The 27,921-nt window shown below is 42.9% G+C and overlaps 2 protein-coding genes across 3 annotated transcripts in view; one reads left to right on the top strand and one right to left on the bottom strand.

The window, feature by feature from the left end:
- Positions 1-9,091, bottom strand: part of mcu (mitochondrial calcium uniporter) — a gene marked incomplete at its 5' end in the record, with an annotated part of 50,239 nt that extends 41,148 nt beyond the window's left edge. The window contains one exon of one of the 2 annotated variants that reach the window (XM_079168974.1): positions 8,959-9,091. In XM_079168974.1, the coding sequence (XP_079025100.1) occupies positions 8,959-9,075 (117 nt within the window). The remainder of the gene's footprint in view (positions 1-8,958) is intronic. The other variant, XM_079168975.1, reaches the window with a different exon arrangement.
- Positions 9,092-17,045: 7,954 nt separating this feature from the next.
- Positions 17,046-27,921, top strand: part of micu1 (mitochondrial calcium uptake 1) — a 29,032-nt gene continuing 18,156 nt past the window's right edge. The window contains exons 1-5 of the mRNA XM_079168882.1: positions 17,046-17,168; positions 20,633-20,797; positions 21,560-21,752; positions 23,185-23,347; positions 25,680-25,723. Coding sequence (XP_079025008.1) covers positions 20,634-20,797; positions 21,560-21,752; positions 23,185-23,347; positions 25,680-25,723 — 564 coding nt within the window. The 5' untranslated portion in view covers positions 17,046-17,168; position 20,633. The remainder of the gene's footprint in view (positions 17,169-20,632; positions 20,798-21,559; positions 21,753-23,184; positions 23,348-25,679; positions 25,724-27,921) is intronic.

Below are 27,921 nucleotides of genomic sequence, written 5' to 3'. Positions count from 1 at the left end.
CGCCATTCACACGACCACCCAGCCAACAATTGGAGGGGGTCAGCGTGGCCTCGTAGGTGCATGATGAACCAGTTTTAGTTTTTTGTAATGAACACTAGCCTGGGATCAGGATCATTTGATAGTGCTGATAATGTTCAAGCCTTATGCCTTGAATGCGTTCCCTTCCTGATAAAACAATTGAAAAGTAGCGAGCAGGCTAATTTTCCCGACCTTCACTGGTGCAATACTACTATTACTTGGCATGTTTTTGCCACCAGTGTGAAAATAGCATAAAACTATAGCAAAGAAGTGTAGCATGTGCATCCTCAAGTGTGTGCACAAATGAATCCTTCGTGTCATTGGGGGTTAAAAAAATCCAGAGTGATTTTAAACCACATTTCTAGAAATTGTGGAGAAGGTAATACAAGATTCTGCTACTATAACTTTTTTTAGTCATTGTACATCTTTTGAATTTGCTTTGATGGGGAGAATGTGCGATTTCCACAAAAATACCCGTTTACCCTTTAAGGAGACATGACAAAGCTGCATGCTTCATTGATTTGCTCTTGGCACAAAGCGTGGAGTATATATATGCATATTTACACAAACCCTAATATGACGGCTGTAACGAATGCCTGCCAACCACCAAAGATAGCAAAGTGAGCCGATGCTAAAAAGAAACAACAAACGGCAGCCGGCTTGGCAGCGGGCCTCACTAAGCCGCCGTGGAGAGAGATTTCCTCTCAAGTCAACACACGCGTCTCCCGCCACAATGACCTCAACACAAGGATGATGTCACAGCCCTCCACACATCCTGTTTAACCATGACCAGCAGAGCCCTCATCTCCCTGGTAAACTTACACCAGTATGTCTCACAAAGTAGATGAAGTCTGCAATGCATGCAGATTTCCCTCCAGCAGAGCAGCCTCATCCGTCCACAGAGATCCACTAGCTTCATCAGAGGAGACGCTGGCCCGTGCTCTCCAATCAGCGGGCCTAAAAAGGTGTAACAAGCTTGAAAATGTCACGCCCTCTTTCCGTTAACCCAATACGTTGATCCAGCAGGAACAAAAGGACTACTTACGAGCTTGTTTGTATGCGCACGTGTGTGCGTGTGTGTGTGTGTGTGTGTGTGTGTGTGTGTGTCTGAAAGCGACCTGTTTAGTCGTTTGTGCACTATATTTGGCTTTCAAGGTTCCTCTGTTATTTGGTTAAACTTTAACCTAATGGGGAAGAAATACATTACTTATTCCTCCAGCTGGGTGACTTGTATGCGTGCGCAAATAATTTACAGAGTAATTATACTCAAATGTGTTGTCAGGGATCCTAAATGCTCCTTCTTCACCATCATATATGATAGATCTCATTAGATGTATTCTTCTAAAAACCGGTGGCCATTATATTCTGAAATTGGCAGTTCTTGATCAAGCATCTTTCACCTGCGCATCTACTAATTTAAAAACAGGGTAAATGTCTTTCAGGGTAAAACTCCAATTTCCAAGTGAATTGTGCTCTATAGTTAGACGTATACAGCACTCCTTTCGGTTGCGCCGGCGGTGAGATGCGGTGGAGCTGTAATGAGAAGCAGCCCAGGGAAAGAGGTGAGACTGAGGCCGAGGGAATCCTCATATCACACAATCCCAACATTCCTCTCAACAACAACACAGTCATTATTCCAGCAGCAGTCATCCATACGTAATGTTACCAATTACAATTAAGAGCTGTCTCGCTGTTGACAGCTGAGCCAGTTTCTCTTCTCTTGCCGCCATGATTCTCCTCTTGCTGCACTGCCCTGATATGATTGTCTTCTACTTTAAACTAGGGACGCACCGATACTGATATCGGCCGATACTGACTCAAATCGAGCATCGGTGTCAAAGGGGCTGATCTATTTAATTCAATTCTACATATATATACTATATATACACGAGGGTTTTAAATCCTGTTTACATTTTTTGACCATTTTGTTGCTGCATGAAAAAGGTTTACACTTAATATTTTTTACCAAGTTGCTGGTGTACAATGTATTATCTTAATAATAAATAACAATTCAAAAAATGGATATCTATGTATTTATTCGTTCCATTTTGTTTGGAGAGCAATATTCCCACATCAAAGAATGATCCGAGTCACTTCCACACAGTGAGGCGTATAGCTTATTAATAATATAATTATTATAATTAAACACTGGTAACGGCATCAGCTGATCCAGGTGTCACTATCGGTATCGGGACAGAAAAAGTCGGATTGGTGCATCCCTAATCTAAACAGCACAATTGTAATTTACGGGATTCCATATACTGTGCCATACCGTTTTCAATTCAATAAAGCAGCGCAATGTAGATAAGTGGGAGCCGATTATGGGTTCATAGAATAAAGTTCTATAGTGGGGCCGATATGAGAAGCTCACCACACAATCATCAGATTACGTTTTTTTACTTTCATTAGTACATAACGTCTATCTAATCTTGACTCAATGTATCGGCTTTCCCCGAGAATGTATATCTGCGGCTTAGAGAAGTTTCAATGGCTTAATTGTCACAACAACCCGCCGTGTCAATGTCCCCGCACTCAGCCAGCATCCGCCCTACTCTGCCGCTTGTATTAATTCACCATGGACTTGAATAAACGAGGGTATAAACAATCAATACTTCCTGAAGGAGAGGTCGACCCCCTCTCTTGCTAATTAGCTGCGTATTGGAGAGTCTTGATATTTTGCAGGGCCAAGTTCTGTCAAACTGAATTCTGCAAAGAAAGCAAGCGAGGCAAATGCTTCTCGTCCCCTTTTCTCGCTGAAATGAACGAGGAGAGAATTTTGGTGTGCCGGTAGGAGTACAGCTGCAGAAATGTAGAAAAACCACACAATTACTCTCATGTAAGATGTTACCGTCCATACTCACATAATGGTTGTTTTGAATTCAAGGTCATCGTTCTTTTAAGGTTCTCTGGCCTGCAGATATAACCGACTCCCTGCCCCTCCTGTTCTTTTTTGACCAAGGTGTTATGCAAACTAAATGTTACAACAAATGAATAAAACATGCTCTACAAGTCCATAGAAGCCCACAACAACACAAGTAGTACATACAGTATATAAACTGCTAAAATAATACCGTATGGCATACAGCACTACACAAAACTGTTCTGTCAGCAGAAAGGCAATACTTATAGTACGGCAACACTTCATAGATGCGGTGCTTGTCACAGTGTGGCGGAGACTAACTACTGCTCTGGGCCCACTGACCCACAAAAAAGGACAGCAGAACCACCTCAAATAGGAAATGCTTTCACATAACTGTCACACATTCTTTGACAGATCACCTGGGACAAGCCGACCTTCATGCGAGCCAAAATCTGCCCCGTCTCATTCACACTGCTCGTTTGGAACCCGGCGTTGCCACAGACTAGTGTCGTTGTCACAAAAAATGAACCACGATCTCGCATCCAAATGGCGTGAAAGGCTGTGCTGCTGCTGGCCTTCGGATACTACTCACCTGCCCTGCCTGGCAGAGGACGCAACATCCCAGAGATGAGAGAGAGGGGTGGGGTGGGGGGGGGGGTGGGGGGGGTAACCAAGCGTTGCCTCCATCCATCATCACATTACACACGTTGGCCTAGTTTAATGTCCTTTTCAGACTTGACTGGAGTCACGCTGGGCCACACAGAAAACATGGGAAGCAGCTAATTAGTATACGCCAACGGCAGAAGTTCACCAGTCATTTGCCACTTCAAGGGTGAAATCCCTTCCAGAGCACTAACGAGGACTTTGTCCATCACAATAGTCTTGTCCATTTACAGTGCTACAGCATCTCTATAATGAACAGCAGATTGCAGACGCATGTGGCCCCCAAAGCCTGGCAAGGAGTCAAAGCATTAGAATAAATAACTGTACTGTGTATACAAAGAAGGAGTCGGGTTTGCAGCAGCCAGGGTTGCTGCATAACAATAACCGAACCTGTTCACCTTCCAGAACAGTTCCTTTCCGACCGCAGGGCAAACAGCTGGTGATCGTGAGAAAGGTTACCGTGCCGAGCAGGTGCTGCAATGTGATGGACTCGAAGAGCACAGAGGAAATCAGAAGAAGAAAGCGCAGGGGAAACGGGACACGCTCTTGCATATGTCTGGAGATCGAGCAGAAAAATGCAGCAAAGACAGTTTGTCTCCCTATGGCCACGAATCAGCTGAAAAGATGCAGTCAAAGAGCAACAAAATCCACAGCTGTTCGTGGGGCATGTGTGAAAATACCTGCAGCAGAAAGCGGTTTCGCCGTGAGATGTTGTAATGTGATTATCGTCACTATGCAATAACAACAAAGTTGTCTTAAATTTGAACTACTTATTTCCCCAAGAACTACTTTGTGTCAACACTGAACGCTCAACCATCTCTCAGACCTGGCAACCTAATTGCATTGGAAACAGTGAGAAAGATGATGAAAACTGTTTTTTTTTTTAAAAAGGCTGCAGCAGAACAAACGCACCAGTCTCCGTTTCCTGCCAGGTCAGCCACACAACACCCAGACGCTGGACATGACTCTGGCTGGTGCTCGAGCTGACAGGTTCTCTGTCAGAAACACAGAGACTAAAGCCGTCAGCATTTCACCGCTGTACTAAGATGACAAAACACACACTTGTCATTCTGTACGATGGTCAAACTATTCGTTGGCATTTTCACGACACTACATGAGATGTCGTGACTTACCCTGTTTCATTAAAGCCAAGTAGCCAGTTACACAGAAGGACGGACTCGTTCCAGACAACTTCCAAACGTCTTCCAAATGAATTGTCAGAATATAAAATGTCGACGGGGTGGTGTTACCGTGCTTAACGTTCCAGGACCGTTATCTAGAAGAGCAGAGTTTTGCTTCAACTCTAGTAAATGTTCATTTTGAAACGTTTTCTGTCACCGCTGCATATTTTGCATGTAATCATTTTTCCTCGCAATAATACTTCGCGACTGTTTTCTTTTAATTAGGAACGACTAGAACGGTGGGTTACACAGCAGGCTCGTGATGATGATCAAATGATTAATTTCTGCATGTTTACTACAAGTCCACCTTTGACCTTACCTTCTTTCCTCATCCCGCCGCCCACGCACAAATAAATGAGAGCAAACAGCAGTACTGTAAAGGACACACAGCTTTACTAACAAAACAAAGGATCTGAAGCTAGAGCAACACGGCCTCATTTCAGGGGAAAGCGTGGCCCATACACACAAAAAACACACTAAACGTATAGGGGTCAACACTTGTGACGAATTCCAGATTTTACCGGCCACCGAAGTCCTCCAGAAGGGCAAACGCATCAAGGGAAATGCAGTCGTTCTGTATCTGGACATTGGTCCAATATGCCTGGCTGGCGATACAAGATTGGTTGTCTCTCCTCTATTTCCTGTTCATTGCTCTGCAGCCCACTATCTAAAACTAATTCAAACACTGAGGAGGAGGGCAGTCACTTGTGGACTGAACCACTCAGTTGTTGGTGGGGATAGACATGAAACCGGCTAAAAGCAGAGTTACACTGTGATGTTTCTGAATGAATATCTGCCAGACACAGCTTAACCAATGTGAAAAACAGTGATGTCTCATTCAACCTTTTCTGTTGTTTAGTATTATATTCCTGATCTTATTTAGTCATGCTGATAGCTCTGTCTTTTATATATGATTCTTACCCAAATTTCATATTTTTTTCCTTGTCCATGAGTCTAAAAATGACCACACTGGTTTGGTTCTTCACGTATTTTACTGTAAAGTAAAAAAAAGGACTTCATAAAGCAGTTAATTCAGACTGTACAGTCATAGCGGTGTCACTTTACCCAAAGCCAGTTCATGCTGTATGCTAATGTGGAAAATGTTAGCATGTAAGGACCGGTAGGAGCAACATGGCACATGGCCAGAATGCAAAATCCAGTAACGAATCAATCATTTTCGTAGTCATACCTTTGACGGACTGAAATTCTATCGTCTCACTTCGCCTCGCAGGAGTGCATGAAACCCCGCAGGAAAACGATCAATTTTCTCACCCACAACAGAAAAACCCTCTAAGTTGCACTTCATGCCCATTAAAAATTCCTCCGAGTACAGAAAGTAATCCAACATCAATGAAAAGATGGAACAGTGGGCTTATAAAGGTTCCTTTCCATTAAGGTACCAGACATGAAATGATAAGATACGCGATCATCTTAAACCTTGATTATCATGAAACAGCCAATCCAGCTTTAGAGCTTCAAATGCCATCACTTGTTTTCCCACACAGAGGGTCATACACCTGTCAATCATCAGGCCCGAAAGCGAACAATGAAATAATGACTTAGCCTTGACCAAGTAAACGACAGCTAACGTTACATTTCATTCATCCTTTCATGTCCAAACGTTCAGTCCTCCATTCGATATGCATTACACATTCATGAAACGGCCTGTGTGGACAGGTTTATCAATCATTCAGCCATCTTATCACAGTTCGAACAGACATCAGGCACATGCCGACAGTCAGTCTCTTATCACACTAATCCGGATCATTTCAGTACTGAGCCTGTGAAGGCAGCAGGGATAAATTAGTTTACTCCAACACTGATTGGATTAAAAGCCAGCAGCGGGCCTCGACCCCCTGGCCTCTAACACAACGGCCACCGACTGCTCAGCTTTAATGAACAAGTCGCCTTAAAAAGAAAGAAATAGCTTGATGAATTGATTGCACTTTTACTTTTAGCTCAACCTATATTTTAGACACAACATATGGAAATATTAACTGAGCTGGCTTATCTTGTAGAAAACTTCAACCTTTGATGTATAGCCTTTTTACAAGCACTGTTGATTCGCAATGACTCAACTCGCCTGCCGCACTTCAAGACAGCAGCATTTTATGCGACAGCTGACTCAATAGTAATCTGGTGCAGGTTAAATGTGAGCCTCGAAGCCCACGGACTGCTTCGCATCCCTGGAGAGTTGACCCATCTCTGCTGCAGCACCGTTATTGAAGCGGCAGTCGGAGCCGTTAAGTCTGCTCGCTGCTCCGAAATGAAGCTCTAGACAGCATATTTGTGTCTTACATGTCCCGCTAACAGACACTACACGCTTAATGGAAACTCATAAGCACGTGTCCCACTGCAGCTTTATAGACACAAGTCTAGAAAACAGAGAGTTCCCCCCCTCTGCGTTGGAGGACGGTGAATACAGAAGCTGGGCTGTCACACAGTGACGGGCCCACGTTAGGAGCTGCAGCAGCAAACGCGTCGATGGACAAAGACACAATATGACAGGCAAACGAAACTACAACCTGTGCAGGCTGAAATAAAATGAAAATGTATTAGGGCCAAGTCTGCTGAGACACAGTGAGCTGCAACTCACCCTGTTTAATCATTTACGGTTTAAATAGGCCCCACGCATTGTAGAAGAGGGGAGATTATTACCTCTCCACGGGGGGTAAATGTGTTCGATTGTAATAGTTCACAGTGGCCGACAGCACCAGGGGACAGTGTGGAGATGTGGACCAAGTGAGTCTATTCTGACAGCTACTTAACCTCCAGGCTGGCCTGGATCACAGGATGGGGAGCCTCATTTCATTTCACATGGCCTGTGAAGTGTGTGAGTGTTTGTGTAAAGGAGGAGGGAGCAAGAGAGCAAAAACACCAGAACGAGTGAAAGGTGATCTCAACACAAATAGAGAGTAAGAAAAAAGGAGGGAGAAAAAAAACGGAGGTAAAAGAAAACTCACAGCGGCATTTGACAGCGAAGGAGACGTCCTGCCATGTGCTGCCACGACTTCCTCATTCTTGCGTATTCAAGTCCATCCTGTGCCTCACCTCCCTCCTCAGGCAGCTGCCGTAAAGGCTCAGACTTTGAGGCAGTGGGTCACAGGGGCAGGAACAAGATGTGCAAACACATTCATGCTCTGGTAATTGTGAGCTTTTTTTTTTTTTAAAGGTTTCGTGCTTTGCTACAGTGGCCTGGAGGACTTGCATGGGTCTGCAGGAAAACCCAGGATCTCCCAGCAAAATGGGGAAACACCCACAGGGAGGGGAGAAACAGCAGGCTGGCTGGAGAGTCTGACATCATCCAAGTGTGGGCTTTCAATGTTTCTGCAAAGTCTCATATGTGTTTGAGTGCATGAACATACGGTGAGTATCTCTATCAGCCCCCCTCGCTCGGCACAACTGTAGTTTTCCTCTGTAGCTATAGACAGACCTTCATTATCTTGAGTTTCTGCTGCTGCACCACACACACACACACACACACACACACACACACACACACAAAACGCTGCAGCTCACACACCATGTAGAAGCAGAGAGATGAGGGGGGAACCATCGGTCATGGGCTGTCATCCAACCAGACCTTCCCGAAGCTGCAGCCCTCTGCTGCTTCACGTCAAACACCCTTATGGCAACAAGCACACTAAAAATAAGACACCCATCCCCTTTCCGTCGTCAATCAGGCCGATCCCAACATCTACTGCAGAAACAATCCCACATCTTAAATGGGATCGCATTCAAATCCACACACAACAACCAGAACAGCACTGGGTGGAGAGAGAAAATATATATCTATATATATATGCCTGCAAAGTTGAAGGACACGAGAGATATGAGGCGTTGTGTGAACGCGGGGCAGAGTGTCTGAAGGCTAGTTACAGTAAACGGCGGGGCAGCGCCAGTGGGGTGTTGATGGGCTTCAAAAAAAAAACCTGCATTGCCTCTGTGAAAGCTCTATAGGTCCCACCGTGGATTAGAACAACCACACCGGGTCATGATACGTATCATGACTCATCTAGTGCCTCACCTCTCCGTGAAGCGCAATCGGAAGAAAAGACATGAACAGAAAATCTTGAGGCTAGTTAGCTTTACTTCCTTAGCCAGCCCAGCCGCCGCCGCCAACACCACCACCGCCGCGTTCTCTCTCCGGTCCAGCCCGCCTGCCCCGGTCCTACACCTCGCTCTCTCTCCCCCCCCGCCCCCCTCCCCCGTCCGCACAGACGTCCTGGGACTTACCGGTCTTATGTGCTGATGGTGTCGCTGTGAAGAGACAACAAGTGCGGGGAGGCTGCCGGCCCCCGCTCCGCTGCTCCGGGACAACAGGAGCACCGATCTGCACACTTTCGCAGCCATCTCTGTAGTGAAAACCTCGCCGGGGAAGGAGACTGCTGCGGGCGGACCGAGACGCACCGAAGGGAAGAGGGAGGGTGGTGGGCGGGTTTGCGGGGCTGGACTACGGCTTCGTACACATGCCCAGTGTTGCACCAGTATGCAAAGACACACCACTTTCGTGCCGGCTAAGTCCAAACAAGCATGCACACAGACTGCATGTCATTTTGTCGCACCGACACACACAAAAAAACACACTCATAACTCAGCGTCTGTATTGCAGGTCACGAAAGTGTGATTGTCATACAAGATCGTACATTAATCACAAGTGTGCACTAATGTGGCAATGGCCTAAAGTGGTGTATTTGAAAGTACAATGAGTAGACGTGTATTTTCACCACATTTCAGGTCACTAAATATAATATTAAATACAAAGTGAAAGAAAAATGAAATCAGGGCTTCCTGTTTCAACACCGTATCTACAATCTCTATTAACAGTATGCCAGTGGGAGAATACTGCAAGATGCATGAGGTGAACCCAACAGTTATGTGATGGTATTGTTATATGAAACAGCTGGAGAAAAAAAAAAACAGGCCTTCCCTCAGTATTGGGTACCACAGGCACAGCTGTCACTCAGTAGTACAATAAATACAGGAGATTAAAACACACCACTGCAAACTCAGTATTGAGTTTACTTTTTTTTTAATCCCTACTGAATTATTACAGGGATTGCTACAAAAAGCATACAAACTTACAAACTCCCGAGCAATATCTGTCTATTTAAAAAAAAGTGATCAGGTGCATACCCACTTGCTCAACCGCATCCACAACAAAACTTGGCACTTACAGAGCTGACTTCCACTTAAATGGTTTACAACTATCTTGAAAGACACAGGCAATATAACTCCTAAATATGTTAGGCGACATCTTGGCAGACATTGCTGTCACTGGCCCCACCACCTATTCCTCTATAGCCATGTCTAATATTAGCTCGTCCTTCAGTCACTCTTGTGTATATGTCCCAAAAGAGCAGCATACAGGATCACATCTAATTGCGATGATCTTCAGTGACTTTTAAAAAGCACGGGCTACTGCCTGATGTACAAGCATTCTTTGGTGCGTCTGTCCCAACATGGCAGAACATGAGGTTGAGCAGTAAGTATGATGCGTTTTGTTTTCTCCAGAATCAGTCAAGCACTGCAAATGTAGGTAATATAAGTGTTAATGGGTCCGTTGGGTCAATGAATGTTAAGGAGACTCCCCTAAGTGGAATGTAGTTCTCCTTAATCTTTGACCCAGCCTGTCGTATCGTACCGCCTGCCACACCTGTATTGGTCAAGGGAGACGCCAGATAGCATATCCAACAGTAACTCTTGAATTGTTGATATACAAGAGCAAACACATTTTGTAACTTTTACTGTATGATTCATACGATAACATGCCTTCATATCATGGCTCAAGCTTTAGAGACTAAGAAATGGCCAAATAAGAAATAAGATTAAAAAAAATAAATGTGGTTGTTTTGTTGTTGTTTGTGATTGTCTTCTGCTTGTTTGTGAAACACAGTAGAAATATGTCACTGCTCCAGAACTCATCCCAGTTCCTTCTATACTACTTCAGGTGCAGTGCATCGAGCTGTGTGGGCGATGCAATTTAAATGCAAATTCACAAGCCATGGACACAGCCCCGAGGCTGCATCGATTCTCAAAGCGAATCTTTGTGTGGTGCCAAATACTACCAGGCACTGGTTTACATAAACTTTTACTGTATACTGCTGTAGCTGTACTATGACAGTGTGCCTGTGCATGTGGTATGCCAGCACTGCAAACAAGAGAAGCTGCAGTCAGGTGAAAAGATCCCATCAAGTCATTTAAGATATGGGAGGTTTTGCATGATTTACAACGTTAAATCAGTGTAATCAGCTCACAAAAAGAAGCTATGCAAAGGGTAATTACTTATATCAGAACTCAATATCAGAGTTTGTTGGATCCCGATGCGAGCTACATAATATGCTAAATGATTGCAGCAGTTGGATTCTGTTCAATTCTCATCTTACTACTTTTCATGGGCAAAAAAGTTATGAAAAACACTTTGATATAAAAGTAATGACACAAACAATCAGTCTAAATACAGTACTAACTGCATGACTATTGTAGTGGACCCCAGCCGGACAATGATGAAGCGTACTGATGTTTCCAGAGGCCTTTAATCATCATCGTCAACCTTATTTTTATGAACACAAATTTACTTTTCTCGTTATGACCAATCTCCAGAAAACACTGTAAGAGCTACAGATAAAACATAAATGAGCTGTTACGAGTTTAAACATGGAGTAAATTACATTTAAATATACATGGGAGCATTAATCAAACATTTCCTCTCATATATACTTCTCAAAAGCAGATGTTAAAACCGAAATCTAGCATTAGCTTAAAATTACAGCTTAGTCATTTAGCTATATCTGTTAAGCTAACATTAGCATCCAGTTGAAACAGTAATACATCAAACGCACAATGAACACAATAAACGCACAATACCTTGTTCCCGTTCCAGCTAGGTGCTTAACCGTTAATTAGGAAACTCTTATTGAAGAGGAATATATTTTATAACACTTTTCTTTTTAGTCTGTACCGTCAATTTCGTACTTTTCTTTTTTTTTTTAAGCTGGGTCTGCTTTTGAAAGGCAGAGGCATTTTGTCGTGGCCATGTGTATTTTTCTGTATGCTCTCATCTAGCTTGTTGAGAAAGATGATGTCATCTTGTGACACTGTTTTACAGTCTTCAATGCCATCCTTGAATTTGGATTCTAGAATTCTAATAGCATCTGCATGTGTTGCCAGAGGTAGCTCTTTAACTGTGATTCTGTGACACAGGCCACTTGTGTTCAGTGAATCATGGCTTTGTGAGGAGCGCCCCACAATAGACCATCCTAAATCCGTCCGTACAGCATAGGGTTCCTCATCTCCTCCTAGAATGATTTGGCTTGGTGTCTGGAACAGTTGTAGCCCATCAGAAGTCCTACTTCACAGTCCTTTAGTGGTTGGATTTTGTCAGCTATTTCTCTGAGCACGGTTTATAGGTATGCAGTATTTTGTGTAGGCAACTGGAAGATCAACATGAATGGATGAACTGTATCCTCGTACACAAAGGTCAGAAACACACTCACTTGGGAGAACTGTATTCTTTCCAGTCATGGTGGTCAACTTCAACTTCACTGGATACTTGTCAGCCACTAAACTGTCACTCACTTCTTGATCGATGAATGTGGTATCGCTTTGAGTGTCAAGTAGAGCGTAGACAAGCTTCTGAACTGTAGGGTTGTGTTTAGATGACACCCACACAGGCATTACCATTGATGTGTAGGATGAGCTTTCACCTGCTACACTGGGGGACGTTGCAGTGACACCTTGATTTGTCCTTGTTTCTGTTGAAGACCTTTCTTTTCCATAGCTGTAGTCATAGAGGACTGTATGATGCATGCTTTCCTTTACAGTTGACACAGAAGTGACGACAGTCTTTTGCACTGTGGCCAGATTTTAGGCACCCATAGCAAAGTTTATTCTCCCTTACATAGTTCCGTCGATCTACCAACAACATTTCCATGAACTTGGGACATGATGTATGTAGCTGGTGTCTTGACAGAGAATACAGGGTTTAACCTGTCTCTGATCCGACCTTTGGTTTGCGTTGTCTGTAGCTGTGTGAGTGGTGAGAACACTGGCCCTGTCTCTCTTTGTGTCTAGGAGATTTTTCTTTTCAGTGTTAGAGTCTGATGTATGAAGAGCATGGAAAGATGTTATTGGATTGCAGGCAATCTCAGCTTCAGTTGACACAAAGATGGCAAAGTCCTTGAAACTTGGAAATTCTTGTTTCCCGTTTAGGCTATGTGTGACTTGTCGGTTCCAGCTTGAAGCTGCCCAGTCTGGTAGTTTACGGTTGAGCTTCTGGTTTTCCTCACAGTCATTTAATATGTCGAGACCCTTGACATGAGGCATGGCATCTTGACAGGCACTCAGAAAATCTGAGAAGCTTCTGAGTCCTTGAGCATCCTTAGCTTTAATCCTTGGCCAATTGGTGAGCTTCTCTCTGAATGCTCTCTGAATGGTGAATGGCTGGCCAAAGTGACGATTTAGCTTGTTCCAGGCATCCTGATTGGCCTCATCATCGTTTCGGAAGAAAGTGCCATCTAGCACCTGACGTGCGGGACCACCAACGTATTTCTTCAGATAGTAGAGTTTTTCAGCTGGAGCAATCGCCCTTTGGTCGATGAGTGAGGTAAATGCTGCTTTCCATTCAATGAATTGCATTGCATCACCACTGAAGATGGATGGCTCTGGAAGAGGGAGCCTATTTAAGGCTATGCTGTCTTGCAAGACCTGAGCAAAAGAGGAAATGTCTATATGAGAGGGTGTTGCAGCATGTGAAAGAGGGACTGTGGTTACAGGCTCATTCCTTGTGTCCTTGTTCCTTTCGTTGTTAATGCAGTCAGCGTTGAGCGTGATCTCTTGCCGTACATTAAGCTTCCATTTCTCATACATTAAAAGCAGCCTTTTTTCCCTTCTCTTGGCTTCTTCACCTTGCAATGCAAGCATTTTCTCTGTAGGGTTCCGTGCACGTTCAGAGCGTCGAGGACCTTCAGGTTGGTCATCAATTTTGTGAAGATTATCTTTCAGAGAGGGTCTCTCAGACACATCTGTGAGAGGAGCTCACTCTGCAAATCTTGAAGTTCCTCAGTCTCCTTAACGCTACCTGACTCTGACATCATTAACTAAATGTCTTAAATTATTTAGTCAATAGAGAAACTTTTAAACAATTATAAAACCCTTGCAATAAACAGCATGAACTTTACAACTATTGTTCTATAAAATATAAAAATGAAATCAGCAATTTTCCAGCATAAAGATAGACAGTAACAGTGCAGATACACAACAATAAGATTAAACGCTGGTGGCGCCAAAATTCAACTACTATTAAAAAAAACAAGAAGAATTCACAATTATAGTCCAGTTCATTTTGGACAGACACTGATTTTAAATTCAAATTGTTTCTCATGAATTCCAGTTCAAATGCATTAATGTTCTGAATTATGCAATCATACAATATGAGCATGGCAAATTTACATGAATCTACATTCATGTCATTCCAAATGTAATCTTTGCTGACACTAATCCTTTTACACAGTTGTCTACAGACTGTAAAAACAGAACTGCACCCACATCTCAGAAATCAATGAATTGAGCACAAAAAGAGGTGTGCATGCATGCCTGTGTACACATGCGTGTGTGTGTGTGTGCATGCATGTCTGTGCATGCATGCCTGAAATGTCTCCTAGCAGCATAAAATAGCCCCTCCCATGGGTCTATGAACAAGGCAATGCCCAAAGCAAGCATGCGTGGGTGTGTAACTATTTCATCACACCATCAATCATATACTACGTCTTGTAAACACAGGCCTAATCAGGCAGTCTATGCTGCCTTTCTTTTTTCTTGCTTACTCTTACGCATATGACGGCTCACAGACACCACACAGCAATACGACGACTGAAACTTGAGCCTGCTTTTGTCTGCAAGTCTTAACTCGAGCCATCTTTCACCATTTTACAGTGGTACAGCTTGTGGATCAAGTTTCACCGTAGTTTTCATTCTACAAAGCAGCTCAGCTGCGGAAAGATATTGGGTGCACAGAAACACAGAAGCTAACACTCCCATATGGATTAACAAGTGTGTTGTTAATGTAGCACTCAAGAGTGAGACACCCTCTTCGACTAAACACAAGTCGCTGTAGCAACACTGTCATTATGTACTAAAACAGTTGAGTAGAAGAGGCTCTTCCGCATGCCTGTCTTATCACCTGTGCCACCTTTAGCACAATAGCAGGATGGATGTAATCGGCATGTAATGCTATTGTTAGGATTACCATTGCAATGCAACAATGAAGACTGCAGGGTAAGCAGTTACCTTATATGCATAACCTTCAACCCCAAATAAAGTCAGACAAATGGGAAGCACCGAGTGGAAACATTAGTATGAGAAAGCGGTGATCTCATTTATGGTTTACACGACTCAGTTAGTTGATGCATAACTTCTAATAGGCCAGGACACTGAACCCTACACCATGAAACGACACCCTGGCCTTGGTGACAGATTTCAAAACACTGGTCATGAATACTTTAGCAGCTATTATTTTCCAACTTGTTCAGACTGATTATCAGAGTACGTGTGTGGGCCAGAGTGATGGCCTTTGAGGTGCTGATTAGTTCCAATATCCAAACCGCTCTGTCTTCAGGACAATTTAAAGAACTGATCTGCATTGTGTTGCGCATATGAGAAAAATAAAAGACTGACATAGCGATTATGAAGGAGATTAATGGCTTTGAACTAGATATGCACTGCCATTATGGACACCTAGACCGTGCTGAGGTTATTTACTGATGTTAAGCTATTCAAATTCAATATGAAATTTCAATAGTAACATATTGTGTGGCCCTTTTGATAAATTGCTTGCATTAACGAACCCTGCACTGGAGGGATCCAGGCACAGTTAAGTAGCCTCCCTTATGAAAAAAGGAGAGAGAGAGCGAGAGAGAGAGAGAGAGAGAGAGAGAGAGATATTAAAATGTCTTTAATAGAAGATGGTAGAAAAAGACAAAGAGATTAGTAAAGACAATCATTTGTAACAAGGTAAGCAGAGATATTAGTTGTGATTTATGTATTTTATATATTTGTGCTGTTCTATCAAGATCAATGATTGCCTAAACTAAACTTCACTGACACTTTACTGAAAACAGTAACATATGAAGCAGCTATAAGAATAGCAAACAGAAAACTGCAGATGCATCCTGACCTTTTTGACCACAGGCCCATTTGTTATTGTGACAGGTGTATCGATTGAGCAATATATAGACGGAATCCTTAGATTCTAATCCCATTCATCAGCACATGTTACGCCTAAATGCAAAAAAAAAATCATATTCTAATTTTTTATTTCATGTGTATAAACATTCTATAGTTTTAGAGAAGTTAATCTACCAAAGTGGGATGACGTTAACAGAATTCTGGTGTTATAAACAGCATGCTAAATGAGGAGTCCCAGACACCCGGAGCAAAGAAGGTGCCTGGCGGTTTCCAATGTGCCTCCTCCTGCTTTTAAAACTCAAGAAATGTGCAGTCACTGCTGAAAAGCATTGTATTATATCTTTACTTTATTCATAACCTCATCAACATTAATATGGTTACATTAAGCTGAAATTTGACCTGTACTTACATTGGATGTGACAAGTCACTGCAACTTGCAGTCGTCTGTGACACAACCCAAGTCAACTCAGCAGCTCCCCAGCTTTTCCTTTCACATTATGCATTCAGACCAGCAAATATGTATTCAAGGGAATAATTAGTGGCACACAGCTAAGAGGCAAGTCATTTCATTTTGATGCATTTTTACACTGGAGCTCTTTCAAGGCATGCATGACTGACAGCAAAGACCCCCTTTCTCCCAGTTCAATTTAGTTATGTTATTGAAATAAATATTCTTTTTTAATCAGAAATAGAACTGCCAAAGCTGCGTTTATTCATTCAAAACAAATGCTAAATATTCTATAATAGTTTCATTATAGTTCTCCTATTTCATTTATTTAAAAAAATGTAATATCAAAGAAAATACCATACAGTACAATGGCATGCCAATTAGTCAATAATAACAGATTGGATTTATATAGCTCAATGTGCTTTTAGAGAACAATTTTATTCATATCGGTAGCTGGTTTGCCTTTTGCTGATGACCAAAATGTGAGACATATTAAGTATTCAGCTGTGGTGAGAGACTGTGCTGAATAGGAGCATGTAATTGTAACTAATTCATAAAATGCGTTATAGACATTTGATTTTGGGCTAGTCACACAGTAATCGCATGCACCCCAAGCAGTGGTGGGACGGAGCCCGTCTCAGCTGCATGGGGCGGGGTGTGTGTGTTGCCCCACCCCTCTATCTGCACGGTTGTTGGTTAACACGGAACTGCTGTTTACGCTGCGCTCCATCTCTGCGGACACAAGAAGGGGAAGACGAAACGCAAAAGACATTTTATCATTTGGGACTGACTGGCGTTTTGCGTTATCACTAACGTGAGTAACCGTGCCGCTTCTACGCCAAGTTGTGTGTAACGGAGGAAATAGCGTCTCCCTGAGCTAACAGTGGACATTATGCTAATGGTAACTGTTAGCGTGCTAGCTAGCGTTAGCTGCCCTACGGAACAACTATCTAGACTAGCTGGACTCGATAGCTAAGCACTGACACATTATCATTAACTTGTGATACACAATTAGGACTGGCGTTGAAAGCATGTAGCTAACGTTATTGCTGGTTAGCAGACAGTTAAACGCCAACGTTATATTACTGCAAGCTGAAGGCTACGTGGTGAACTTACGGCTAAAAACAAAACATTGGGGTCTCCTTGTCAATCATGGGAACAACTTTTGGGGCTTCGGGTTTCCGCTCTGACATGTTGACGCCATAGACATCATGTTTTTGACCCTTATGTATTTGCCACGTTAATGATATATCTATCTATTTAGCGGTTAGCCGTTGACAGCTGTGTGCTGTGGTAAATGTTGGTGTCAACAGGAGCAATTGACCGAACTGAGTTGCCAGGTCTGTTCAGGCCATTACACAATAATCATCTTGGATTGTCAATTTGTGACACCTTTGCTAAATGGTTTGTAACCTCTCTGACCAATTCACCTGCGGTGCACACAGTCTTCACACTTGATATCACAGTTGGGCAGTGAGAAGTGGCGAACCTATCTTGTGAAACACCCTCCTGTCAAAATGAGTGTTATTACCTGTTTTCTGTATGTCAAGTGTAGCTACTTGGTACATTTCCGGTAATAATTTCAAAACAGTGGGGAAATGAGGGCTGCTCACATTTTTAAAAGGTACTTTTGTCAACTTCTAATCTAAGCAATTTAAAAGTGTCCACATTAGAAGGGTAGAAGGTAGACCTGCTTCTCTTTCTCTGTGCGCCTTGTACTCCTGACAGTAATCCCCTCTTTCTCTATTTATTTACCACTCTGAGGCAGAAAACATCCCCAAGCAACAGGGGAACTGCAAAGTGTAGCGTCTTGGAGAAGGAATGGATCACTAGTTTCAAATGAGGGCATAGGACATCCTCTTTAGAGCCGCGGGCTGTTGAGGTGACACTGCCCGCATCATTTCTCTGTCCCTTTTTGTTTTTATAGCATGCAATCGTCCAAGTAGAGAGAAGTGTTCACACAACATTAACACTTATGTTTCTCTTGTGGACCTCTCGACACATAAATGTCAGGAGGTAGACAATGTTGATGACCAACAGCGATATTGGTTGGTTTGCCAGGTCCCAGCGTACTAGATTGAAAGGGCTGAATGTGATTCTGGATTGAGCTGTGAGACCGGCTTTATTGTAACAGCTAGGCAACATTGAATGTAAACTATAGCCAGGCATCCATTATAAATAAGAATTTGTTTTTAATAACTTGCCCGGTGAAATAGAATACAATAATAAATACTTTGCCAGGGGTTTGATGTTGGAGGTAATATTTAAAGTGTTCAGTGATCACTTTTGGACAATAATTTATCTTGATAAGAATGACTAAAGCAATCGATCTCCCAAGAGACCCTGACAACTACAAGTCATTATATAAACTGTTGGATTATGTTATAAATATGGCAAACTCTTATACTTCTAACGTTGTACCTTGCTTTATGGATGTAGAACAAAGGCAAGAAATGGCGGATGCCAGTGACTTGATGATATTTGGATGCTGTTCTTAAGGCCACTAGCTCAGCTAGCGCTTGGTTGAGTTTGGTTGTAACGTTAGTATATCCAACAGCAGAGGTGAATGTGTGTAAACACAGCTTCAGAAAGCTTTTACCAAACATACCAAAAATTACTAAATGATGTCCATCAGTGACCTGTAATTTATATTTTTTCTGTCCAGCTGTTACAAAATGCATAATGTGCAATAATGTACTGTTCCTGTATTTGCAAGTTGTGTAAGTTTTTGAATGTACGGTCTTCAAAAGAGATTTCTCCACCAAAGGTAGTATGTCGTTGCCATATTGTATTACCACAGTCCCCTTCAGTGCTCTGTGAGATACAGGAGTTGTAGCTGTAGAACAGCTCACATTCCCAGAGTCCCCTTCTTCAAAAAGTTCTGCCAGGCCAATGAGAAACAAACAGAGCATTGGTGTGTCTCAGCTGTAAAAATCTATTTTTTTTCTTTACAAGCGCCAAGCCCCCAGCTGGGGATTTCACAGATCATAGGTAACTTTAACTTTGAGCTCAGTTGACATATTTCAAAGACCCAGGAAGACATGAATTGTACGAGCCTAAATGGTCGGTCCTCAGCTGGCAGCTTGGAGTCAAACAGACCATGAAAAATAACTCTGTTGTTTTGTCCCTTTTCCTCTTGTGTATTTAGGCTTGTCTGACATATGTGTGTGTGTCCACATCCGTGGCGGAGATGAAAAACTGTTCCAGTTGAACATAAAACCTCTAAATGGATTTGGACCAGATCTAATATGGGCATCAATGAATTCTCCCAAGTCGACATTTGAGAAATGATTCAGAAATAATTGTCTCAATTCATCATTTCACTTTGTTATTGACGGATATGGCTAATTGTTCATGGTTTTTGGCACTTCATTACATTATGACACGCTCATTTGGTGGAGGCTTTTGTCCAAAGAGACTTTACAATGAGTGCATTCAAACCACACGGGAGCCAGAGCTCGAGATCATCCAAAATTGAAAGTGTAGCCCCAACAAATATGCATGTTCAGAACCTGTGCTTTACAGATTTTTCTGTGCCATTGACTTTCATCAAAGTGGTTCTGTTTCACTGAATAGGTTTTTCGTCTCACTGATGTCAATAATATGTTTGGCACCAGTCGTTAAGCGTCTGTCTCCAGCCTCATGGATTGCTGTTCCCCTCGGTCCCAATAATAATGGGCATTAGCATATGCCATGCCTTCTTCGGTCTTTCCACTGAGTCCGTTTGACAATCGATGTCTCAGTAGTTGATAGGATATCGACACGTAGCAGCTGCAAGCCTCAGTGGAATGAAGTCATCTGTCCCATCCTTGGTACACACAGGGGAGCTACAGATACACACCAGTGGCCCCTCTGCTTAATTGCTAATCATCTTTCCATCACATAGCTGAATGAAGCAACGGTCCAAGTTGAAAATGGAGTTCTGGAGCTTAGCTGCGTGTGAGGATTCCAGGACATTAATGCATTGACTTTTGAAGGTACAGTTGAGCCTGCTGCGCTGTGTGAACACGGATCCCATGAGTGCCCTGTTATTGTTCTAAGCTTCGCCTCTTGAGATGAGTGTTAATTAGTTTTTAAGTCAAATTCTCCAAATCCTTACCGAAGACTTCAGTGCCTTATGACTGCAGAAGGACGGAAAGGCGGTGTCAGCGCTTCTATGTGATATTCAGTTGTGTGGTTTGAAACAGCTTCATCCACCTATTTGTTAATGTTTGCAATAACGGATGCAGATCTTTTCCATCTATTATTATCACTTTTTTTCTGTTCTTTTCTCTGCAGAATGTTCCGCTTGCGGGCGTTGTCCGCCGTTTCTCTGGGGCTAGTGCAGTTGTCCCGGCGCTACCACAGCGGGGCAGTGCGAGGCTCTGAGCGGAGGAGGCTGATGCTGGCAGCCCTGGCTGGGGTAACCGGCGTGTCTGCTACTGCTGGGCTGCTCTGGCAAAGGTAAGTCTAGGCTCAGTAATACACCTGCGTATTGAGAAAATGATCATGGCGGTGTTGCTTGCAACAATGTCGTATAACTGGCATTTGTTTGCAGTATTTGACGGCAGTTTGACTTTTGAGCACATGCCAAATTGGATTCCCCCGCATTACACAACTGTGAGGGAAACCAGCCCATAAAGCTGCTTACCTGCATTCTTGTTTTTATTTTTATGGATATCCATTACAAAGGAGGCTGGTGTTTAGTTAAGGCAAAACAGTGGAAAGGGTGTTGACGCGAGAGCTCTACGGGGACAGAATGCCTGTGCTGCAGGAGGCAGAGTGATGGATGGCGCCTCAGGGCGTTCGTGTCTGATGGGAAGAGACTGTTCCAGGCCTTCACCCCGGGCTTCATTCTCCTTGTGTCTCGTTAAACTGAATTATTCAGCCTACCCCTGACAGACTCAGCTATTCATTATTATTATTATTATTATTATTATTCCAATATTCAATTTAGTCAGAAAAATGGTCAAGTGGGAGTTTGCCTCGGTAGACCCCTCTGCAAGCAAAACACAGCGCAGAAAGCTTACTCATCGTTCCCGCTCTCTGTTTTAACTGTTAAGTATAGATATATTACATACTTAGCTGTGAAACATAGTCACTACACACTTCCTGGATTCTACTTAGTACCAGAGCAAAACACAACAGAGGAATTGCAATACTTAACCTTCTTTGTAAATGACATAGAAATGTCTCTCACATGTTTGTTTGTTTTTTTTAAACTAGAGCATATGCGGAGGCCGCGTCCTCTGTCCGACACTCTGAGCAACCAGCCGGGGAGGGGGCTGATTTTGTGAGGGATGCCACCTCTGAGACAGAGCCGGAGAAATCGGTGGAGGCCAGCAGTGGAGACGAAGAAGGAAGTGAAGGCGGCGAGGGGAAAAAAAAGAAGCCGCGCTCCGGATTCCGTGACCGCAAGGTAATCAATAAACAATAAACAATCAGTTAGTCCAGTATTTAATTCACCTCTAGAATGGTGCTTTGAAAGCCCTCCCCAATCAATGTCCAATATGCAAACGCCAGTATATAATTTTGGCAGAATATTTTACGGAGACATGCAAAGGTAATCAGCATGCAGTGCTGCTGTCGTAAACCAGAGGAATGCACCACCCGTACCATTTTATTGCTGTTAATTAGGCACCAGATGACAAATGTCAGAATAAAGACTCTCTGATACGACGCCGAATAATCCCAGTCTGCAGCTCTGTCGTTGGAGGAGTAGTGAGAAGGAAAGAGGAAGACCTTTGAACGTTCAGTGCAATCTTTTCAAAAGGAAATGTGATGCAATAGTACATCCGACTTATATAAGGATGTATGTAGAAATGTTCTCAGTCTGCCGAAAGCATACAGGCTTCTAGGGAGCAAACCGTTTGAGTGAATCACAGCATCGCAGGACTCACTAGTGTGTTGGTGAAGATAGGTTGTTTGTGCCAGCTCACTCACTCTGTCAAACAAAGAGTCTAGGTCTGATAAAGTCAATTCTGTGTGTAAATGTCCGAGCACGTGCATCAGTGCTTCCAATGTTGATGGTCGAATGTTGCTGGAGTTGTACAGTATGCGTGGTGGGAAGTGCTTCCTCGTGTCTTTAAAACATGCTCTCTGTGATTTCTCTATAGACCAATAAGGTCTGCTAAAGAGCGGGAACCAACACAAAAGCACGCAATCACCGCTACAGAGAATTTAGTTTGATCAAAATCTGTGCATCTCTCTCACTCTTCCTGTTATCAAACTGAAGCTGTCAAATGTATTTGACTTCTTCCACAGGGAGTTTGTGTACACAATCATTCAATGTCACGTGAAATAACAGTCTGTGTGGATTTACATGGTTGAGCTCGGCTCCCCAACATACAGTCTCACAATTATGCTGCATCTGTTTTGAAACTTTCTGCTGAAAAGCAAATGGCAGCGTCGAGGCAAACAATGACGCAGCTCGTAGCAGAGCTGAATACATTTGTTTTTTGTATTTTCCGAAATGTTGGACTTTGGTGTGTCGGTGATGCCATGCTGTTGGCCTCACCGCTGGGCACCGCTTTGTGTGGCTGTGCTGGATCTGCAGTCAGTCTGACTGATGCTGATAGAACTATTTCCTGTTTTGATTGTGTGATCGTTGAGTCAGGAGGTTAATACACTTCCCCATCAGGACTGTCATCTTGTTTTCCTGCCGCCACCTGCTTCTTTATTCTGCTCTCTCTCCTTCACCCTCTCCACACGCTGTTAGCTTTACTTCAGACCATTTAGCTTGCTCCCCACAGGATTGGAATACTGTTGGCCCTTTGATTTGGTAGAGGCTTGGGTGCTCGTGCCTAATGTGTGAAATGCGGTGTCATTAATTGTTCCTGTCTGGTTGGCAGGTGATGGAGTATGAGAACCGGATTCGAGCCTACTCCACCCCAGACAAGATCTTTCGCTACTTCGCGACGCTGAAGGTCATCGGCGAGCATGGAGACGCTGAGGTTTACATGACGCCCCAGGACTTCATACGCTCCATCACGCCGAATGAGAAGCAGCCTGAGAGTGAGTCTCCTCTCCTTCTTTCAGAACCTTTGCTTCGTCTTCAGCAGTAACTGCTTTGCAGTTATTTTCAAGGATTTTCACACCATTTCTATTTATTCCTTCAGTCTGGTTCTGTAAAGTAAGTAAATGTTCAGTCTGGTTCTGCCTCTCATCCAGGTTCTTGACCCCAACCGTACCCTGGCAACCTTACTTACCCCCCCCCCCCTGCTCCATCCAGCTACAGGGACAGTTAGCACACGCCTGGCAGTTCCAGACTAATGACAAGTTAATGCTATAACTACCCCGCTGACTGTGTTCACAAATATGAAGGAGGGGGGGGAGTGACAGGGCTGTCCGATCACACTGAGTTGAGGGACTCGCAACACAGCAGGTGATGTTTCAATTAACAGGTTCAGACCAGAGCAGATCTCAGGCGTCACACACGGAGCCAGAGAGAGATATGTGATTTAAAGCCAGGGGAGGGTTGGCAAGGCGGGGAGGTTAATTTTTCATAGATATGTTTCAGCACTTGTCTTTAACTGTCCATATCTGGTTATTAAATCCTGAAATTGATTTAGATGTACATGACATGGGAGTATATTAGCCTCTCATCTCAGACCTGTGGTTGAATGTAGAGCCTGTTAATTAAATCCTGCACATTCATCCACAGTAACGGAGGCAAGCCAGCAGTTAACGCTTAATAAGGACTTAGTGGAGCCTGTCAGGTCCGTGCTGCCATTCCTGCTTACCTCAACACTTCACATGTTAACCAATGCTCCAGACTCGGCCTAGCTCGGACCGCATTTGCATTCCATTCTTAGACCGAGTAACTTGCCTCCTCACGTTATGATTCCCCAGCTCTTCCTTTATTTGTCCCGCTTCCAAGCTGGAAATTAAGTAATGATGAGCCGAGCCCTGTTGGGTAAGAGAAGGTTCAGCAAAGCCGATGAAAAATCCATTAGAAGCTGTAGTTTTACTTCAAAGGCAGCCACTTCAAGTGAAGCTAACCAACCAACAGACTCCCTGCTCAATTAAAAAGAAAGTAATGATTAAGTCTCAGATGCTGATTAGTCTGCTTTTGTTGTTTTTAATGTTCTGTGGATTTCCCGGCCCTTAGATGATGAATAAACCATGAACCTGATTTAAAAACAAAAACTACTCATAAGATAGAACCGTCTGTGTGGACAGGGCCTGTAAATATATAGCATATGTATAAGGGCAAGTTACACATAAAGGGTCCTTAACAACTAGCAATTTGAATTTTATGACTTGGTTGTTCCCTCTGCCCTTAGCAGAATAGATCGTGGAATAGTGAGGAATGCTGGGAAGACCAGTTGTGTCCTATTGAATTTGAGCAAAACAAGGCGGCCTTTTTAAGTGCATTTAACGGCCCTTGTCACTTGGTCTGGAAGTGTGTCCCTAAGCTTCGTGATCCTGCCCCTCATTTGATAAATGTATCGATCGTGTTCACTGACCTGAAGTTAAAGGAGTATTGGCTCGGCATGGGGAAGGTGATAGGCTATTTTCAGGGGTCTTCAGGTGATGAGGTTTTCTGTAATGCTGATGAGGCGAAGTTCAGTTGAATGAGATTATACTCCCACCGTTGCCCTCGCAGTAAATCTGATTTGAAGAGACTTGTTTCAGCAGGTCACTGTGCTACTAGTCCATCGGCCCGTGTGACTCCTTGAAGATTTGATGTAATGTTTTAATACTGCATGCTTCATTTAACAGCCTCACACAGGAGCTTAGACATTTACCACCTCAACTTTTACAATTTGAATCACATTAATTTGGAGGTAGGTTTTCCTTTTTCACGCTCAACTAATGTTTAAGGTATATTTGATTAAGAGAAAATCATTCTTGCAGGGAGAGGACTTCTATTCAGCCACAGAATGAATTGGTGCCTTTTGCATAGAAAGAAATAAGAGTTATTTATGAACTGATCCATGTGTGTGTTTAGCAATGAACCCAGACACCTTGAGATGCTCATTTAAAGCATTCATGTATATAAACGTATACATGAATACATACATATATATACACTGTTGTTCTCGGTGTGCTGGAAGAGAACTTTGTTCTGACTGATGATCAGAAGAGTCGGAAGCTGAATGCTGATGATTGTTTGTTTGAGAGAATTAGCAAAATGGAAATGGGTTGTTAATGACTGTTATTAATCTCGAGCACATGTCAGTGGTTACCAAATGTTCGGTAATGACAGCATGTAAATACATTTGCTCTGCTTCATGCGAGGCATGAATCCTGATGCTCCGGCTGTGTAACTGCTCTGCCTCACATCGTGTCGTCTATTTGTCTAATCTGAACGTCTGTTTGTATTCCCTCTTTGTTTTATTAGATCTAGGCCTGGATCAGTTCCATGTGAAGCGATATGATGGAAAGGTAAGAAGTGGGGACGGGGTCAATCATCAGCAGCAGGGAATTACCTCTCAGAAACATTGCAGCCCTAGTTCATCAATTCAGTTTAAAGTAACGTTTTGGATTTCATAAGTATACTGTAAACTCAATGAGTATTGCATTTCCTAGCTGTGCTAATAACATATTATTACAGCTTGTTTCTTTTCCCTGTCTGCCAGAGGCGTTTATTTCCCACAATGGCCAATGGCATTAATTGCTTAGGAAATCCATTCATGCAAAATACAGAAAAACCCCAACTACCCATGGTGGCATCCGGCGTTAAGATAACTTATTTTTATGTGCTGAAGTTTTGAGATATTTTCCTCTGCCACCAACCCAATACAACGGAGGTAATTAGAAATTAGTTTTGCACCTTAAAGCTCTGAAACTGCACTGAACTTTGCAGAAACAATATTCCAGTTATTAATTACTCTTCCACAGTTTACATTCAGACTTTTGTAGTAAAATGTAGTTCCATGGAAAAGCTCAACATTCAATAATAAAGTTAAAGTCAATATATCCTTTTTTCTTTTTTATTAAGTTATCTTTTCAGAGTTTTGTCAGAAAATTAACTCTTAAATGTTGATCCTAACTTCCAGCGACGTCTGCTCTCAATAATTAGGCCTCATAATCCCCAGAATACACTGAGGGGCTCATGGCTTAACTTTTAAATATGCATAAACAGAGAAGGAATTATAAGTGAGTTTTTCCAAAGTGTGGCTTTAATTCAGTGCCGTAGTGAGGAAACTTACTGAAGTTAAGTTAAAATAATCCATGTTAACTGCTGTATAAGTGGGCATGACTTTCTGTGTATACCTGAAATATTCTGCAGCATCTGCTTTAGTTTAATTTGAATGTGGCGTTTGCTGAACTGAATAATATCTGTAGAATAAATCTATGAAATGCAATATAAGTCAAACAACTGCCACATTCATTCATGCTTTAGGCTGAAATGACATTGAAGAAAAGTGTGTGTGTGTTGTGGCGTTTACTCAATGTCATAGAAATAAACTACTGCTCATGAGGGCCAGGGAGATGACATCATCGTAAAAGATGACATGTGCAAAGAGATAGTGGAGCAAATTCTGTCAGCAAAAGTCATAAAGAATATTCAAATGATACCATGAGAAGCACAGCTATGAAGAGCCGGCATTTCTGGGTCCACTTTGTTGTTTGTTGGATGCATTTCTGTTTATCTTTGTGCACAAGCTGAGATGCGTCCATTGCAGGTACAAGTTTTACAGCAGGAAAAATGTGAATGACACAAAACATGTTTTTAAAATGTGGTCCCCCTTCCCTCTAAATTGAAGTTAAAGGATGTTGTTTTTCACAGACCATACCCTTCATACTACGTTTGTCTTTTTTCATGTCTTTGTTTCGCTCCTGCTTCGCTGTCTCCTTCTCAACCGTCGCCTCGTGCTATATTACAGTCACGTTAATTGTGACTGAAGCAGATTAGCAGAATATCTTGCCTTCCAAATGTTGCTTGAGCTCTTTAAAGTTCAGAAAGGGAATTAGAGGGAAGGGTAACGATGAAGTATATTGTTTTCAGCCCACACCTGGATCTTATCTGCCTTCAGTTGGTTAAGCCTGGCTCAGAGAACGAATCAGCTCCACACTTAATCATTAAGAGGTACAAAGTGGGTCTGTCCAGTGCATAATGCCCCACACACACACCTATGGCCACGGGCTTTAAAAAGATCTATTCCCTGTTCTCTAAATGCTAGCGTCTCTCTGTTCAGTCAGGAGAATGGAGGCCATCAATATAAATCCTCAGACATCATTACTTTCATGACTGCTTTCCTTGATATTGATTTGTGACCATTACTGCCCTCTCACTGATCCCGAGGTGCATCCCTCACACCCAGTAGCCAACCATCCTCATTCATTTTTAGCATTAGCTTATCTGTAGTGTGATGCTTGTAGTTTATAAACCTCATTAGAAAATCCATCAGCCCCCCAGGCTGGTATGATGAGGAGTATAAAGTCTGTGCCTCATCTTCATATTGTGGTCGGATGAACCGCACCGAGTCAGTAAAGGCTAAAGACAGAACTCTTTGTCACAACTTCCTCCTTTTGCTTCCTTCTGAAACTCGGTAGGGATTCTACTGCGCCTCGTGTTTAGAGAAAGTCCCCAAAACTTAACTTTGACTCACCCATATTTTAAAAGCAGATTAACCTAA

The sequence above is a fragment of the Pholis gunnellus genome, assembly GCF_910591455.1.
Source record: "Pholis gunnellus genome assembly, chromosome: 11".
Taxonomy (NCBI): domain Eukaryota; kingdom Metazoa; phylum Chordata; class Actinopteri; order Perciformes; family Pholidae; genus Pholis; species Pholis gunnellus.
Note: the sequence above shows the minus strand (reverse complement) of the source record. Positions and strands in the feature narration are given on the sequence as shown.